At 39.9% G+C, this 17,927-nt stretch overlaps 1 protein-coding gene across 1 annotated transcript in view; it reads right to left on the bottom strand.

Annotated features, from left to right (window-relative positions):
• Positions 1-17,927, bottom strand: part of arhgap20b (Rho GTPase activating protein 20b) — a 46,718-nt gene that overhangs the window by 27,653 nt on the left and 1,138 nt on the right. The window contains exons 2-3 of the mRNA XM_079606835.1: positions 10,633-10,761; positions 9,562-9,629 (exon numbers count right to left, since the gene is read on the bottom strand). Coding sequence (XP_079462961.1) covers positions 9,562-9,629; positions 10,633-10,716 — 152 coding nt within the window. The 5' untranslated portion in view covers positions 10,717-10,761. The remainder of the gene's footprint in view (positions 1-9,561; positions 9,630-10,632; positions 10,762-17,927) is intronic.

The raw sequence follows: 17,927 nt of genomic DNA, 5'->3' as shown, positions 1-17,927 counted from the left end.
TTTACAAAAAAAAAAAAACATTCTAACATTAAAACATCAACAAGTTTGATGAGTAAGCAATAAGGAACAAGAGGCCACTGCCTGAGTGCCTGCCATCCTTCCACTAGAAAAATAGTCCCTGACAGCGAGAGTAAACAAGCAAAACAACAAGCCTCGCCTAATGGGCATGATAAATACAGAGAACAGGAACTATTCTCATGCGCTTAATTTTTTAACACAATATAGGTTATTTCCTCAAACACACAAACACACACATCTGCTTAACTCTCAGCATGGAAAAACTTCTATCTCCTGGACCCGCATGAGAATGACAGGGGGAAGAGTGTGGCCTCAAAATTAAAGGTTTATTTCAACACTCCACTTTAGACATTCCACTAACCATAAGTAACTTTGTCAACTACATATGGACACAAATAATTGCCAGATTTTTAGCTTTCTGTTATATTTATAAATTTTTGTCTTGGCCCCAGAGACAAAGTAATAACACAGTATTATTAAGATTAACATCCTTAAAATAAAAATCGGACAAAAAACTACATTTTGACATTTGTGTCTATAGGCATGTCCATTCGGATCGAGTGCACTGTAGTAAAATAATCCATATGTGCGCGGGCACGTAGTCTTTCTTTATAAATTAACATCACCAACTACTTGTCTGGCATGCATAATACTGCGTTTTTCGCGGAACCGTGTGAACAGTAATAATTTTTATAAAGTTGTCATCATTTATGTTTTTAGCACATCGTTTTCATGTAAACGTACCCTTACTCTCAGAGTATTACTAGACTGTTAGGTTATGGTTAGCAGTATAAGTTGAAATATACTTGCAAAGTTATTTATAGTCAGTAGAATGTAGAATTTAAGTGTTAGGTGAATGATGCAGACATAATGTCAAAAAGAGGTCACTCATACTTAATTAAATAAATGATAAACAGTTTTCATAGTAATTTTTCATTTAATGTTCATAGTATTGACTGTTTACGTTGCCAAGGGTGAATACTAAGGGTGTTGCACAGTGATATACAACTCTGTTTGGCGGTTATAGCAAATTGACTAATCAGCATCAAGGACCGGAACAATCTGTTATATAATATAAGACATAATGTTTGTTTAAAGGGATAGTTCACCCAAAACTGAAAATTCTGTCATCATTTACTCCCCCTTAAGTTGTGCCAAACCTCTATGAAGTTCTTTCTTCTGCTGAACACAAAAGAAGCTATTTTGAAGTATGTTGGTAGCCAGACAGTTGACGGCAGCTATTGACTTCCATAGTAATTTTTTTCTCCCACTAGGAGGTCAATGGCTAAAAAAGAAGAACGTCAGTAACGAAACAGTAGATGGACTTGACTTCCATAATATGGGGAAAAATACAATGGAAGTCAATGTGGCCTACAACTGTTTGGTTACAGACATTCAACAAAATATCATCTTTTGTGATCAGAAGAAAGAGCTTCATACAGGTTAAACACAACTTGAGGGTGAATAATGACAGAATTTAAATTAATTTCAGGTGAAATATCCCTTTAACTAATAATGTCTCATTCAGTGTGTCCTTATATAAATTATATTCTGGCATCTTGGCAAAGGCTGCACCATTTCCTTGATTTCTATTTACATACAAATACTGCATTTCCCATGAACTGGGCTTTAAACTTCAGAATCTACAATGCAAAAATTAACAAATACTGATAATGGTTTATATGAGCCAAAGTGCAGAAAAACGGAAACATTCCGAGCACGTAAATGTTTTTCAGTAATGTTTTTTTCAATGTTATGCATAAAAAATAATTATGTTATGCATAAAAGTATAATTTACACTGAGGTTGGAAGTCAGCTTCAGAAATCTGTCTACTTTATTGCCATGACAACGAGCTGAATATTACAGTAGTGAAGAAAACACCTGTTCCTGCGTTTGTGTTCCTGTTTAAATTTCAAGGTGCAAGTTTATCTTCCATTGCAATTTTTACATTTTTTATTTATTTAATTTATTTAAAATCAATATAAAAATTCCTCCTACTGTCACACAAGACTGGCTTATAAAGTATATATATATATCTGGGGGGGAAAGGTGGTTTATAAATGTATTTATTCATTATGTGCTGTGTGTGAATTTCAGTCAATTTTACATAAAACTACAATGATATGAACACTTTTTGCACTGGATGCCTGTTTTTATGCCATAGTTGTTTTGGTAACACTTTATTTTGATGGTCCCTTTTGAACATTCTGTTAACTATAAGTAACTGTGCAAATACATGTCAACTAACTCTCATTAGAGTATTAGTATACTGTCTGCTTAATATCTGCAAACTGTTTATTGTGATGCTCCTCCAACAGACACTCTACTGACTATAAGTAACTTTGTAACTACATGCCAACTTATTCTAACCCTAACCCTACCAGTCTACTAATGATCTACTAACACTCTAATGATAGTTAGTAGACATGAAGGGGCAATGTTACTTATAGACAACAGAATGTGTTAAAGGGACCATCCAAATAAAGTGAAACCGTTGTTTTATATGCTTTCACCTACAACCTGTTTACACTTGTCTTGCATATTTCTAATTTATCTATGCTTTTGTCAGAAATTGAAAATGAAAAACTAACAGCTTTCTGAAACTAGACACAAATAATTGCCAGATTTTTAGCTTTCTGTTATATTTATTCATTTTTCTCTTGGCGCCTTGCCCCATCCCCCCCTCCCTCTCTCTCTCTCTCTCCTACAAATCTGAATGACGCACTTTGCCAGCTTTCTTATGTGTGTGTGTCTGTTGTTGCATTCCTGCCTATATAAGGCAGTGTGTCTTCTAGCCATTACCAAGAGATTGGTCAGATATAAGCAGTCAGTCAGTCAGTGTGTGTGTGTGTGTGTGTGTGTGTGTGTGTGTGTGTGTGTGTGTGTGTGTGTGTGTGGCATTATCAACATTATTTATGTTGCCAATACCCGCATAAGCCTTAGCAACAAGCAGTGGCGTAGGTTTGATTGTGAAATTGGTGGGGACGGGGACATCAATATATAAATATTTTTTAAGTTTTGATCGAAATTATTGCTAGGGATATATCAGTGTCACTGGATATTGGTAGGGACACGTCCCTAGCGTCCTTACTAAATTCTACGCCCCTGGCAACAACCATGTTGTCAATACCGAAATACTTAGCAGTAAACATGCATATTGCAATGAATGACATGCCACTTGAAATGAAAAGGTTAAAATTGAATTTAAAAGTTAAAATATCAAAAAGAATCAGCTGCTTGCTGTACTGTTGTATATCCGCAGTCCAGTTCCAGTTTTTTGAGTGACGACTGAGCTAGAGAAGAAAGATGGAGATCTCCTTTTCAATTATCTTTTTCATTGGAAATAAGGCACAATGCTGAAGTAATACTGGTGGAAACTCCCAGTTCATACAGAATTAGCAACACATGTCATTAATACAGCTGGATGGTTAATGCAACAACGTGATGCTGATACTTGGATATATTTAGTCACAAATATGTAGGTTGTTGATGTGTACATGCGTACACTGTCACCTGTCAATGACTTCATAACCTTGTTATACTTGGAGGTAGATTACTTCTGTAGAAACCAATAATTTTTTGTTGTTGTTGTTATTTGATTTTTAACACACTAGCCCAACCACGACTGAGGCTGATAGAATGGTTACATCCTGATGTTAGCGTCATATGTTGAGCAGTATAGATCCAATCTATGGGGGAAGCATCACCCCAAGCTGGAGCAAGCAAGGACACATTGCAACAAGCGTGTTGCTGTAGCCAATTTAACCATTGTATGAGATTTATTGGGGGAAGCTTACACCCCTTGCAGCAAAATCTGATACAACAAGCATGTTGTATAATCATGGAACCATTGCTTAAACTAGTGTAGTTTGGCAGGGGAAGCATACACCATACAGCAATGGCTCCGACTAGCAGCAACAACTGATACAACAAGCATGTTGTATAATCACAGAACCATTGCTAAAACTAGTGTAGTTTGGCAGGGGAAGCATACACCCTACAGCAATGGCTCCGACTAGCAGCAACAACTGATACAACTAGCATGTTTGTATAACCATAGGACTATACACCCTCTAGCTCTGAGTCATATGCAGTGCGCAGCTAAGCTATGAATACAATGTGCTTCCTCATTCATGAATATGATTTCTGCTCCCGTCCTACGGATTCCATCGGCTGTGGAGGTGAAGATGACAACTCCCATGATTCCACACTCCTTCACAGGACCATCAAGCTACGATGTTGTTAGCGTTGAATACCAGACCTCTGCGGTGAATGTACTGTGTACTAAGTATGTTACCGATATCTAGATAGCTTTAGCCTCAAGCATGTGGTAACTTTAACACAGCATGTTGCAAAAATCGGATAGAATAAAGAACAAGCATTTTTTCAATACAACCAGATAAGCATAAAACAACGCTTGATTACTACAGCATGTGCTGAGCACAGTATGCGCTATAATACTAGAACCCTAAGTAACAAGCATATATTCTATAACATTGCACTAGCAACCACCATACAGTACAGATAGCAGTGTTGCTGAAATGACAGAATATTGCTGATACCTGATAAGCTTAGCACAGCATGTGACAATGACACCAGATATAAGCTTAAAACACAGCCATGTTCCAAATAACGACTGGGCTAAATAACCTTAAAATTACAACAACCAATTTTTCCAATAGCTTTTAATGCAAGCCGTTTTCAATAGCCACTACATAGGCCTAGCCTTTAGAACAAGCAGTGTTTCAATAACAAAGTGTTTTTTTTTTTTTTTTACTAAATATACACTGCTTAAATATACAACCATGTTGAATGTCAGCCTATAAAAATCCAAGCCCTTAAATAAAAATGCATTCGAATGCAAGCACGGTAGGCTTTACAATACACTACAGCTTTAAGAACGCTGTGTTTCCAAGAACTACATAGACCAAGCGTGTCCAATAACGCTGAAGTGACTCATCTGAATAGTGACTGTTAACTGTCTTTTTTAGAGCTGTACCACAGCAGAAATTATTCAGTTGCAGTTGCACAATGAATTGTTAATTCCCATCAACGCAAGCTGCTTGAATCTGTGCTGCATAGTGCTAAAAGCCAGCGTGCGCAACGCGATCAGTTGCCAATGACAGCAGATAACGCACATAGCCAATATGATCGCATAAGCCTAGCAAGAGCATTTTAATGAACACGACTAAGTTAGATAAGCCCAAGTGCCACACGGATAGCATTAGCAACAAGCATGTTGCCAATACACTGATAGCTTTTAGCAATGAATATTAAAAAGGAACTTAGCTTTGTGAAGACTTTCAGAGATGAATGGAGAATGAATCGCGTCGAGTCCAATAATAGCGATGCAAGCAGCAATGCCAACTGAGGTCACTTCCAAACCAGGCAGCTTATAATCAATGCAGCGAATCTCATGTTCAAGTTCACGAATTAGAATTAATCTGAGGTGAAATCCTTGTGGGGAACGAATCCTCTCGCTAAATGCATGATTCCTTGTGAGATGATGTGGTTTGCCTGCCGAATTTCGCCATTTAATTTGCTCCTGAGAAACGCGATAGCTGCGGATAATACTGAAGGAGCTTATACTGTATATGTATACGGTGATAGGCGTCGTTTTCCTATAGGTAGATGTGGATCAGCTGAGAGTCAGCTGATGCGAGCTTGACTAACTTGACCTGCCAGAACTAACGCTACGCTTGATTTTTCAGCGATCTTCACTGTGAGATTTCTAGGCCCTGGAAGCAGACTTTCTCCGCTCGGCTGACTAATTCTGCGGCCGCTGACTTCACCAACCTAGTTGGTTCTGTGGAGCAGGGCTACACATGCATTCCAGTGGTTGAGGACACGTTGGCCGCTCACCATTCGCCTATTTACACTCCTTCCTGCCCTCTTCTTCCTTCTAAGCCCTGCAGGACCACTTCCGCCCTCGTAGGCAAATCCTACACGGCAGCTGGCCAGGCAGGTATGGCGCTCCATACCATGGCAATTCTTCAGGCCTACCAAGCAGACGTCCTTAAGGAAATGGACAAGGACAGGGGCCTTACACCGGAAGCGGTCAAGGAGCTCTGCAGAGCTACCGACCTTGTGCTGCGTGCAACTAAGCACACTGCACGTGCGGTTGGGCACACCATGGCGGGTTTGGTGGCTGTTGAGCACCACCTATGGCTAAATCTCACTGAAAAAATACGAGAAAAAGAGAAGGTCTTCCTACTGGATCTCCCAGTCAGGTATGTATGGAAAGGCGGTCAATTCAGTGGTTGACAAATGCGTCACCTGAATTTTTCCCTTTACAAAGGGAAGTTCAAGATGCTGACGTTAAAAACTATCCTGGCACAGATTCGAACAGGGGACTGGTTTGTCACCGTGGACTTGAAGGATACCTATTTCCACATCCAGGTCATTCCATGGCACAGGAAGTTCCTCCGGTTCGCTTTTGGGGGAAAGGCATACCAGTATCGGGTCCTTACATTTGGTCTAGCTTTGGCTCCGCGGATGTTCTCCAAGTGCATGGATGCAGCTCTGGCCCCCTTGAGGCTCCAGGGCATCCATGTGCTAAATTATCTAGACGACTGGCTTATTCTGGCTCATTCCAGAGAGTTGGTGTGTCGTCACAGGGACGTTCTTCTCCACCACCTCTGGTCTCTTGGTCTCAGGTTGAATGCTCAGAAGAGTGTCTTAACTCCTTCTCAGCAGACCACTTTCTTGGGTGTCCAACTCGATTCTCTCTCGATGCAGGCCCGTATGGCCCCTGCTCAAGTTTCCAGTCACCGTGCGTGCTTGGCCCGTTTCATGCTCGGTCATCATGGCCGCTCATGGCAGCAGCCTCTCCTGTGCTGCCTTTGGGTCTCCTTCATATGAGACCATTCTCTGGATGAAACTCAGGGGCATCCACCCTTCTTGGTCTGCCTTCTGCCCGCTAAGAGTGTAACTTTAAGGGGTCAAGATGGGTGTAGTTTGCCGTCGCCAGGTTGTCACGATGGACGCCTCTTTGACTGGTTGGGGTGCAGACTTCGAGGGCAGACCGGCATGCGGTGTTTGGATGGACGAGCTTCTCTCGTGGCACATAAATTGCCTAGAGTTGCAAGCCGTCTCTCTGGCCCTGGATCACTTTCTTTCAGCCCTGATGGGCTGTCACGTCATTTTCATGACGGACAACATGGCAGTGGTGTTCCATGTAAATCGTCAGGGAGGCTCGCGGTCGCGTACCCTTGACAGGCATGTGCGCTGCCTCCTCCTTTGGGCTCAAGACAGGTTTCTTTCGCTGAGAGCAGTTCACGTTCCAGGGGACCTGAACATCGCAGCGGACTTTCTGTCAAGACAGAAGCTCAAGTCAGGGGAGTGGATGTTGCACCACCAAACAGTGGCTCAAATTTGTTTGGTGAGGCGTAGGTGGACCTCTTTGCGTCGCAGGGCTCCACACAGTTCCCCCTGTAGTTTTCCCCGTCTCATCCGACGCCTCTGGGGATAGATGATAGAGGCCGGATTTGAGACTGTATGCATTGCCTCCGGTCAAGCTAATCCCTGCAGTCCTTTGCAGCGTGAGGGAGTGTGGAATCCGCCTCCTTCTGGTAGTCCCATTCTGGCCATCCCAGATGTGGTTCTCGGAACTGAGCTCCCTGGTGGAGGGGTCCCCTTGGCAGATTCCTATCAGGAGAGATCTGTTGTCTCAGCTCCAGGGCAGGATTTGGCATCCTCGACCCGAGATATGGAGGCTGTGGGTGTGGCCAATAAAAGAGAATCGCTAGCAACAGCGATGTCTGGTCTTCCCGCTAATGTTCGGAAGAACATTGATAACGCTCGTGTGCCTTCTACTAGACGGATGTATTTTTCTAAGTGGAAGGTCTTTGAGTCTTGTTGTTCGGCTCATGCAGTGGACCCAGTCAGCTGCCCGGTCGGTTCAGTGCTGGATTTCCTGCAGGATAAGTTTGTGGCAGGAGCAGCTGCTACTACCTTGAGAGTTTATGTCGTGGCTATCGCCACCTATCAGGAGTCAGACGAGGTCCCCCTAGGTAGACATTGTCTGGTCTCCTTGTTTATGTGTGGAGTTAGACGCTTGAGCCCTGCAGGTCCATTTAGTGGGATTTATCAGTTGTTTTGGAGGGGCTATTTGTGCCTCCCTTTGAACCCTTGGAGTCAGCTACGGACCGGATTCTGACTCTCAAGGTGGCGGTTTGTTAGCATTGGCCTCTCTCAAGCATGTAGGGGATCTAAATGCTCTTTCTGTGAGTAAGCCTGGCATGGAGTTTGCCACAGGTCTTGTAAAGGTGTTTCTACGACCTAGACCTGGTTATGACCCCAAAAGTTTTGTCCACGTCATTCCGGTCTCAAGTGGTCGTGCTTCACTCTTTCTGTCCCCCTCCTGTGGCTTATGAGGTGCGGAAGCTTCCTTCACCTCTGGGCGTTAAAGCTCACTCTACTAGGAGTATCGCGTCTTCCCAGGCTCTTTTAAAGGGAGTTCCTTTAGAAGATATTTGTGTGGCGGGAGGTTGGTCCTCTACGCACACTTTTATCAGGTTTTATAACTTGGATTTAGATGCGGCCCCTGGTTCTCGGGTTCTTTCCATATGAACTGGTCGCTTTGGTCCTAGTTGGGTTTGGTCTGGCTCAAAAATAAAAAATAAATAAAAAAAAGGTTAAAGGAGAGGTCCTTGTTGGGCCCGATCCGGCAGCGCTTAGCTTGGTGTGTGTGGTATATCGTTCCCATTGCATCAACGCTACGCAGTGCCTCGTTCCCTATTCAGAGAACATGGGTTACGCAAGTTACCCCAAACGGTTTGGAACCTTCAGAAAACTTTTCAGAAATTTTCTCAAAATCGAACTCAGTCAGGTGTAGCTCAGTCATTTTTTTGTCTGATTCCAACAAATGATACATCCTTTTGAAGTTTTTTTTATGTGAAAATAACAATATGTCGTTTTTGAAAATTTGCTCATTGCGACTTATTTTGCCAGCACGGGCAACATATAGGCCTATACTATATATAGTATGCCATTTAGATTTAAATCAGCTAGATCAAATACACACTCACACACAGACACACTTAATTGGCTATCTTGTGGGCATTCATTTATTCATTTGATAGACTTCTATTATTTTTATATAGAGTTATAAATACTATGACCTTACCCTAAAAAAAATCTGTTTAAAAAAAACAACTAACTTTTTACTTTATTTATTTATATCATTTTACAAATGAAGATGTGTCTAAAAGGAGGTTTAGCGGACTTCTGGGTACAAATGTGTCCCCACAATATGGTTAAGTAGGTATAGGCACACATAGATCAGTCAGTCAGGAACAGAGGGGAAAAAGAGGTATTTTGATTTTTAGTTTGGAGTTAATTAAAGGGTAAAGGAGAAGCCAGTGCCACAGGAAAAGAATAATAAGAGCATGTTTGTATGTGTGTGAGGGGCAAGTGAAAATGAGACATGATAAATTAAAAGAATATTACATTTACATTCCATGTCAATTTAAAATCCCCAAAGACTCCTCAAAAAAGAGTATGTTTGTATTATGTGTATGTGTTTGCTTGTTTATACATACCTTTGTCTGGTTTTGCTGAAAACTTTAATAACTGCGGTTTTTCTTCTTGGAATTGTGGACTTCATCATCTACAAATTAAAAGCAAACACAATTGCACACCAATTACATATACACATCGCAACAAAAAAAGGTCAAAATCATCATCGGCAGCAGCAAAAAAAGTGCTAATAAATGAAGAGAAAACTAAAAGAAATATGATATAAAATAATTTGGTAACTATAGCAATTATCTGTTCATTGAGAGAAGAAAATTCACACCTTTCAGATAATCTCTCTTTTTTATATCACATCTGGTGTGAATGCTTCACTGACCTTTCCATATTTTCAGGAGAGGTAGCACGGTTTATCATTGATGTTTTATCTTATTTATTTATTTATTGCAAGAAAAAGAAAAAAAAATCACAGGCAAAATTGCAAAATAAGAATGCACAATATTAGTCTATTATTCTGGTTGACGCATTAAAACATCCCAATCCAAAATTGCTAATGGAAATTCATAATTTTGAACAAATCCATAAGGATCAATAAAGAATAAAGGGCCCAACATCAGATTTGTTCACATTATGTTCCATAAAATAAAATAAAAAGATTTCTCAAGCTCTCATCTGAGACATCTGTTCTGGAAAGCACTGCATTCTAATTGTGACAGGGAATGTTTAGGACTAGGAGACATACTGTAGATGAGCAGATGCTTTTATTTAGTTGCAAAACACAACAAATAGATAATATCTGAAAAACATGTACATGTGATGTCAAGACACATGGGTCTGAATAAAAAAAAATAACATATACATGCTTTATATTTGCACTGAAATAGCAGCAATTACCCAGAGGAACCAGATTTAATTTAGGTACAGAATTTCATATTTAGATACGACTGACCAGTGATGTGAATATCAGAAGATTAAATATGAGCTATAACGCATGCACTACCACTAAATGCATAACAGGTTTAAGTAAATGTCTCATGTATAGCTCACCTACCCAGTTTGAGGTCCATTCAAGGACACCTCATGTAAATCAACTGCTGAACTTACACAACCAAACCATTGCTACCTCTATGTAAATTCACCTTTTCCTCCACAGGCCTGGTCATCGGTCCAATTCTGGTAGATTGAAGGTTAGTGCAGTTTGAGACCTTCTGATGTGGACTCATTTTTATCCATCTCCCTCAATAGTCCTCGGCAAGGCTGCTCTAAATCTCCTCATTCACAAAAAAAAAGAAAAAAAGAGAAAGAAAACATGCATCAATTCCCACAAAGGAAATGAGCTTGACCTGTTTCCGAGATTATTTATTTATGTATTTTTTCCTTATGAAATCATAAAATAAATTGTAAAGGGGTTTGACTTTAACATCCAGATGAGAAGTTGTCTGGAACTTAGTCTGAGGAACTTTACCCACCCATCTCATGTCCCCCCACAACTTTTTCTTTTCTCTTTAATTTTCATTACTGTCCCCTTCCTTTCTCCCTCCCTCCTTTCTCATTTCATCCCGGTTTTCTCTCTCTCTCTCTCTCTCTCTCTCTCTCTCACACACACACACACACACACACACACACACACACACACACACACACACACACACACACACATTCTTTCAGTCTCACTCTCTAAATATGGACATGGAGGTTCAGTGTTCTGTTCCACATTCACTGAAGTTCCAAGGCCCCCCACTGGATGTTACCGTCACTACAGAAGATATTAAATTTAAGTGCAGCTTTGCAATCAACAGCAATTCTGTATTTTAATATGTTGCTTTGAAACATGATGACAATGTTAAGAGTCCAGCTTCACACTGAACATTCATTGTAGAACTAATGGCCACATCTCAAATGCAGTTTCACGGTTCACAGCCTAATTGGTGAACAAATCCCACCAAACAGCAGCTAAATTAGCCAGCTTTTTAAAACTGGATTCTGTCAAGCAGCAATTCATTTTAGATCATTAATTAATTGATTTTAAAGTTAGAGAAAACAATAGAAAATCATTTTCAAGCTGCATTTATATACTTTTCATGTGTCATAAGGCCTGCAGATGAAACTCTGCCCACTGCAACAGATCTGCCTGACCAAGTTCTGAGTCACACGAGAAGCTATTATCAGGTTGCCTCCATCTTCTCACTTCTTCCCTCATAAGAAACCGCTCTGTATCTGCATATGTACATGGACGGACGGAGCCAAAATATACTCTTTTCAATGTCTATATTTATTTAACTGGTTTTGTTGTTACTTAAGTACTTGGATCTAATTGATTTGCCTTGTGTGATTTTGAAAACATAATTTAAAAAGACATAATTTGTCACTGCATTTGAGTAGCTCAAGTAGTACTTGAAAACAGGACTTAAACAACACTTTAAAATGTGTACATTTCATTGCATGCGACACAGTATATCAAACCATGTGGCATCTGCCAACAAATAAGGCTCAGCCTTTTCTTTTTACAATTTTTGGTTTAAAAAGGTCATTAAGTGTGTTTTTACAAGTGCAATGTACTGATAACTATATCACACATGACAAAAAAATTATAATAATATATATAAAAAATTACAAATAATTTGAAATTTTCAGGTTTTGTTTTCTGTGTGTGTGTGTGTGTGTGTGTGTGCGTGTGCGTGTGTGTGTGGCCTGGTAAACCCTACATTATGGGGACATTATGTCCCCGCAAAGATGGCAATATCCGAAATCCTTGTCCTTCTGGTGGTCTGATGTTTTTTGAAAAGGTAAAAATGCAGAAAGTTTTCTGTGACTGGGTATGGTTTAGGGGTAGTGTTAGTGTAGGAGGATAGAATATTGTACAGTATAAAAATAAGTATGTCTATGGAAAGTCCCCATAAAACATGAAAAGAAAACATTTTGTGTGTGTGTGTGTGTAAAGCGTAAAGTCTTTGTAAGTAAGCAAGGGCCTGGTACACAGCTGGAAGAATTACCAGAACTAAAGTTAAAAACTCTTTCACCTGATACCATACAGAGTCAAAAGCTCTCAACTTGCAAAAAGTTCAATTTTGTAATAAATAAAGTTGAATAAAGTCATGCAGAAGAGGCTGATGAAAACACTTGCTTAAGGCGCATGCTGAAGAAACAAAGTCAACTTCTCCTTTAAGACAAACTGAATATCAGAACTTCCCCTTTAAGAGATGTGCCACAACTTTAGCCGGTTGAGTGTTGAAATGGTGATTGCACACACATCTGATTATTTACAGAGATATTGAAAACTCACCCACGGCCACATGTACACACTCATACACAAACAAATGCACACACAACCGTCCAATGAAGAAGAGAAGCCTACGATTTCCTCAACAAGACTTTATAATCAAGGATTAACAAGCAATCAGAACTTTAGTGAACAGTGTTTAAATATCATCTAAAAATATGTCCAACTACACAAACACACAGTCACCTACGGACATAAGTTGTACACATTCATGCACAAACATGACCATCCTGGGAACACACAATATTTAAAACAGATATTCACATACGGTAGTAAAAGAGACGTGTTGAAAAACGTTTATTTTTATATTTGATGCTTTGATAGAAGCAGATCAGAACATCTATAAGTCTGTGTGCGTGTGAGAGTGTGATATGAGTGCATGTGAGTCATCATGACTGGTGTGGTTAGAACACTTTGCTGATCTATATCTTCATCTAGTTACACTGAAAAGCTGCAGTGAAGATTTGATCCAAACTAGAACCAAAACCAGCAGAGCACAGCACAACTCAAATACCTTGATACCAAGCATCTGAATAAAATTTTACCTTAAAATAACTCCTTTCTCTCTTTTTCTAATGCCTTGTTCTGCTATTTTGGCCACTGCAGCAAACTGCATGACAAGCAGAAAAAAAGAGAAAAAAAGAGGTGTCTCTTCGAAGGAAGCATCTTTTTCTTTAGAGTTGTGAAGGTGTAACTGAAGTTTCTCTCTCTCGTTCTTTCTCAAACACACTCTGTGAGAATCAGGCCTGAAATGTTGCTGCTGTCAGCCGCAGTGTGGAGGGTGGAGGCTGCTGAGCGGCCATGACTGTGAGTCAAAGATCACTGAACACAGGCTTAATGAGGAACAGAAAAAAAGACTTTCATGTACTGTTCCAATCCATACATATTTTGATCCATTTCCATAGACATAAAATATATGAGTCACTCTGCACATGTCTGCATGGTTGTTTCTCCTTCTGCTGCTTTTCTTAGCGGTTGGTTTTTGTGCTCTTATGTTTACAATATGAATGCACTGCGCATTAACATGATTGTCTTCATCCTTCTGGCACACACTTCTGAATTACATGCATGCCCTCAATAACACACTTCTTCCAGAACTGCATTATCATAATTACCATCCTTTGTAGTGTCACCAATTGCAAATGACCCTGAGCAACTACATTGCAAGATATTCACATCCACAGTAGCCAGAGCCGTCACAAATATTCATGTAATAATAATAATAATTCATTACATTTTATATAGCGCTTTTCTGGACACCCAAAGCGCTTTACATAGAAGGGGGGAATCTCCTCAACCACCACCAATGTGCAGCATCCACCTGGATGATGCGACGGCAGCCATATTGCGCCAGAACGCCCACCACACACCAGCTTACTGGTGGAGAGGAGACAGTGATGAAGCCAATTAGTATATATATGAGGATGATTAGGAGGCCATGATGGACAGTGGCCACTGGGCAAATTTGGCCAGGATGCCGGGGTTACACCCCTACTCTTTCGAAAGACATCCTGGGATTTTTAATGACCACAGAGAGTCAGGACCTCGGTTTAACGTCTCACCCGAAGGACGGCGCTCTTTTGTCAGTATAGTGTCCCCGTCACTACACTGGGGCGTTAGGACCCACACAGACCACAGGGTGAGCGCCCCCTGCTGGCCACACTAACACCTCTTCCAGCAGCAACCTGGTTTTTCTCAGGAGGTCTCCCATCCAAGTACTAACCAGGCTCAGCCCTGCTTAGCTTCAGTGGGCAACCAGTCTTGGGCTACAGGGTGATATGGCTGCTGACGAAGTAAACAGGAACAGGGTGATATGGCTGCTGTCGATGTAAACAGGAACAAAATAATTGGTGGATCCGCTTTTGTGCCAAATGAGTTGGCTGTACAACACACACCTCATCAATACGAGACAGTGGCTTCAGCAACTAGATTGGTAGATCTACTACTGTTAAAAAAATATTTGCTCAACATTCCTAAAGTAAACCATTTTCAACATAAGGACGCTGAATAATTCATGTTGTTTAACAATATCACTTCAGCACATCATAATCTGACAGTCTTTACAGTCTTGTACTTTACAGCGACAAAATGAGGAAAGTCTCAGCGTGCTTCCATGTTAATATCTTTATATGGTAAGTCGTAAAACAAATATAATGGTAATTGTGCTAATGTAAACCAAAAACGCTTTGTTCACAATAAAACCTAATTTGGAGTGTTCTCCAACAAGTCCACATTTTCTGAGACCCCTGAAATATGCTGAATTAAATGACAAGCATCTCTGTTTTTGGCACTGTTCTTGTCATTGCAGGGAGCATCAATCTGGCAATGGAGATATGCAAGCTTTTGTCTCAGCAGCGTGAGGCAGAATCTCAAGCTGTCGACCACCGATGCTGTATGCTGTGCGGTGAGTCATCTACATATGGAAAACATTTAAAAATACTAAACACTGACTTCACAAAATGTCCAAAAAGTGTACTGTCAACTCATCACTGAGGTAGTACTTTCAAAAGTATGCTTTTGTGTCTTATCTAGCCCTAAAGGGTGCATATTAGTACATTAAAGCACTTATATACACCCAAGTAGTAGTATGCATGCTTAATGTACTAATTTGCATGCTTAAGTTAAAAGTACGAACATGCAATAATTATATGCTACTAATTTGAAGTAGTATAATTTCATACTATAAACCCTTTAGGTTGTACTGTAGATAAAGTACAAAGGTGTATTGGTGATACTGGCTCAGTGACAAGCTGCTATCCCTAAAGATACATTTCCACGTGTTCTGACATGTTCTTATCTGGAGGATTGGACAAAACAGTCTAAATTAGTAAAATTAGTAAGTCCATAATTTATGTGCATCACCTGCTGAAAAAAAAATCCAGCATAAACCAGCATGAATCCAGGCTGGTTTATGCTGGTTAGGGCTGATATAATAGTGCTGTAGCTGGTGGACTCACATAGACAAGCTGTTCTCAAAGCAAAACTGAGCCTGTTGTTGCTGGTCTAGCACTCCTGGATCCCATGCTGGAAACCAGCAACCAGCAACCAGCATGCGAAACATAATTTCTGCCGGCAATGCTGGATTTTTCAGCAGGGTCTGCAAACCCACTCCAAAGCTTTAGCAGTACAGGTAACTAGATTTTTACAGTATATATCATTCTGGAACAACCTCCTGTTAAGTTCCTTTCTCAAGAACACAAGCATGGTTTTAAATAAGCTTTTTCACTCACTTGCCAATTTGACTACTACATTTTTAATTTACAAGCCATTCAGAACTTTTACTAGCCAAAACCAAAATATAAGATATAAACCAAATTTATATATAGTTATTATAAAATCTGATTATGAATATATATATATAAGCTTTCAATTATTGTATACGGATATCATAGAAATAAATGAGCCAGTGAATACTACTTGTAGCAAAATTCTATGGCTTCTCTCTTAAAACAGAATTTATTCCGTTGTAAACTCCAAATATAACTACAAAATAAATGCTTAAAGGTAAGCACTCTGAGGAGGAGTGTACCGGCTCTCAATTCATAAAATGATCAGCCGTTTCCTTTCCTTTCTCGAGTACTGAACTCTTACTAAGCTTACTGAAGAATCTCTTTAATTGACATCCGTTCAAAAAAAGTCATCCCGTTCTAACATAGCCATGTAAAAATAGCCATGTCGAACATAATCATATCCCACCAAATAGGCTAGCGATTTGATAGTGTTACCCGCCCCAGTTGATTTCCACCCACATTTGTCAGGTTGGCGGGTGTTAATTTCAGTCCCAGGACACAGAACTGATAAAATATTTTGCTATGTCTGTAGCAATTAACAGTTTGTTTAGCTTGCTAACTGGCCAAAACATAAAAAGGGTATGTGCCAACTTTAACTAGTGTGTCTGTTCTCTGCCATGCATATGCATTGATCAATTATATTTTCTTTAAAGCACATTACAATAATGCTCATTAACCTTGAGCACAAGCGACTGTTAGGCACGGCTGCTATAAAGCATCAGGGTTAGCCAAACACTCAAGCTTGATTATATTGAACTAGCACACAGTCGGCAGGCTAATAGGCCTTTTTGCATTATTCTGAATCTTTCTAATCTTCCTCAATCTCTAATGATTCAATCATTCTTAATAAGGCAAACGATTCATCATCAGCCATAAAATAATCTGCTTTCTCTCCTTGCATATAAACAGCTGTCCAGAAATCAGATCATCAGGATTAACAACAAGAATGTCTTTGCACAATAAAAAACCAGTATCTTTAGTACATTTATATTATAAAGAAATATATTTAATAGGCTACTAATTAATTTAATTGTGTGAATTGATCAGCGCTGCATTTCCACAAAAGCATCGTAAGCCTAAGTAGATCACAGAGACCACTGGTACCAATTTGCTTATCATGCTTTTGGGAAACACAGCCCAGATTCCATTTGAATTGTTTATGAATTAATGTAGCAACTCTTCTTAAATTTAAATTACTTCAATTACATAATTCAAAACCTGATTCCTGGATTTTATGGCTTATAAAATGTCAAGTTTTTTCGGTATTACTGGATCTTCATGCCTGACTAGGTCGTCTGCATGATGAGAAGGTCTAGGGCTGGAACTGAGCTCCGTCACACATTAGTGATCGTCAGCAGTGTGGAGACACGAGGAGAAAGAGTGTGAAAACTCAGTAGACCAGAGGATCCAACATCCCCCACCAGAAATTCACACATTACCACATGACAGCTGAGCACAAAAACACCAATCAACCACAAAAGCAGTCTGTGAAGAGGCCGACCGTTGCAAGTGGACTCTAAAAACCACTCAGTTGCTGGCAGCACTACGGAAATGAACTTCAAACTTTAACTTTTCCCCCTTATCCTCAAATGGTTTAAAAGGCTGCTGAAGGGTGGCAGGCAGCCAAACGCGTATTAATCAAACAAGCAATGAATGAGTTCCTCGCTTCTCAAAACGGTGTTTGCATAATTCACAATTTAACCGTAATCCATCACTCCCAGCCAGCAGGAGAGCCTGAAGACTTTGCTACACCACAACTCAAATGCAGCTTTTCCTCTTTCTTTTTTTGCCCATTGCAGTCCACATATTGATTAAAAATACTGTTGGAATGAATTTGAGTTTTCAATTATTTTTCTATTAGTGA

This window comes from Phoxinus phoxinus (genome assembly GCF_949152265.1).
Source record: "Phoxinus phoxinus genome assembly, chromosome: 3".
NCBI lineage: Eukaryota > Metazoa > Chordata > Actinopteri > Cypriniformes > Leuciscidae > Phoxinus > Phoxinus phoxinus.
The sequence above is the reverse complement of the archived record's forward strand: the minus strand, read 5'-3'. Positions and strand labels throughout refer to the sequence as shown.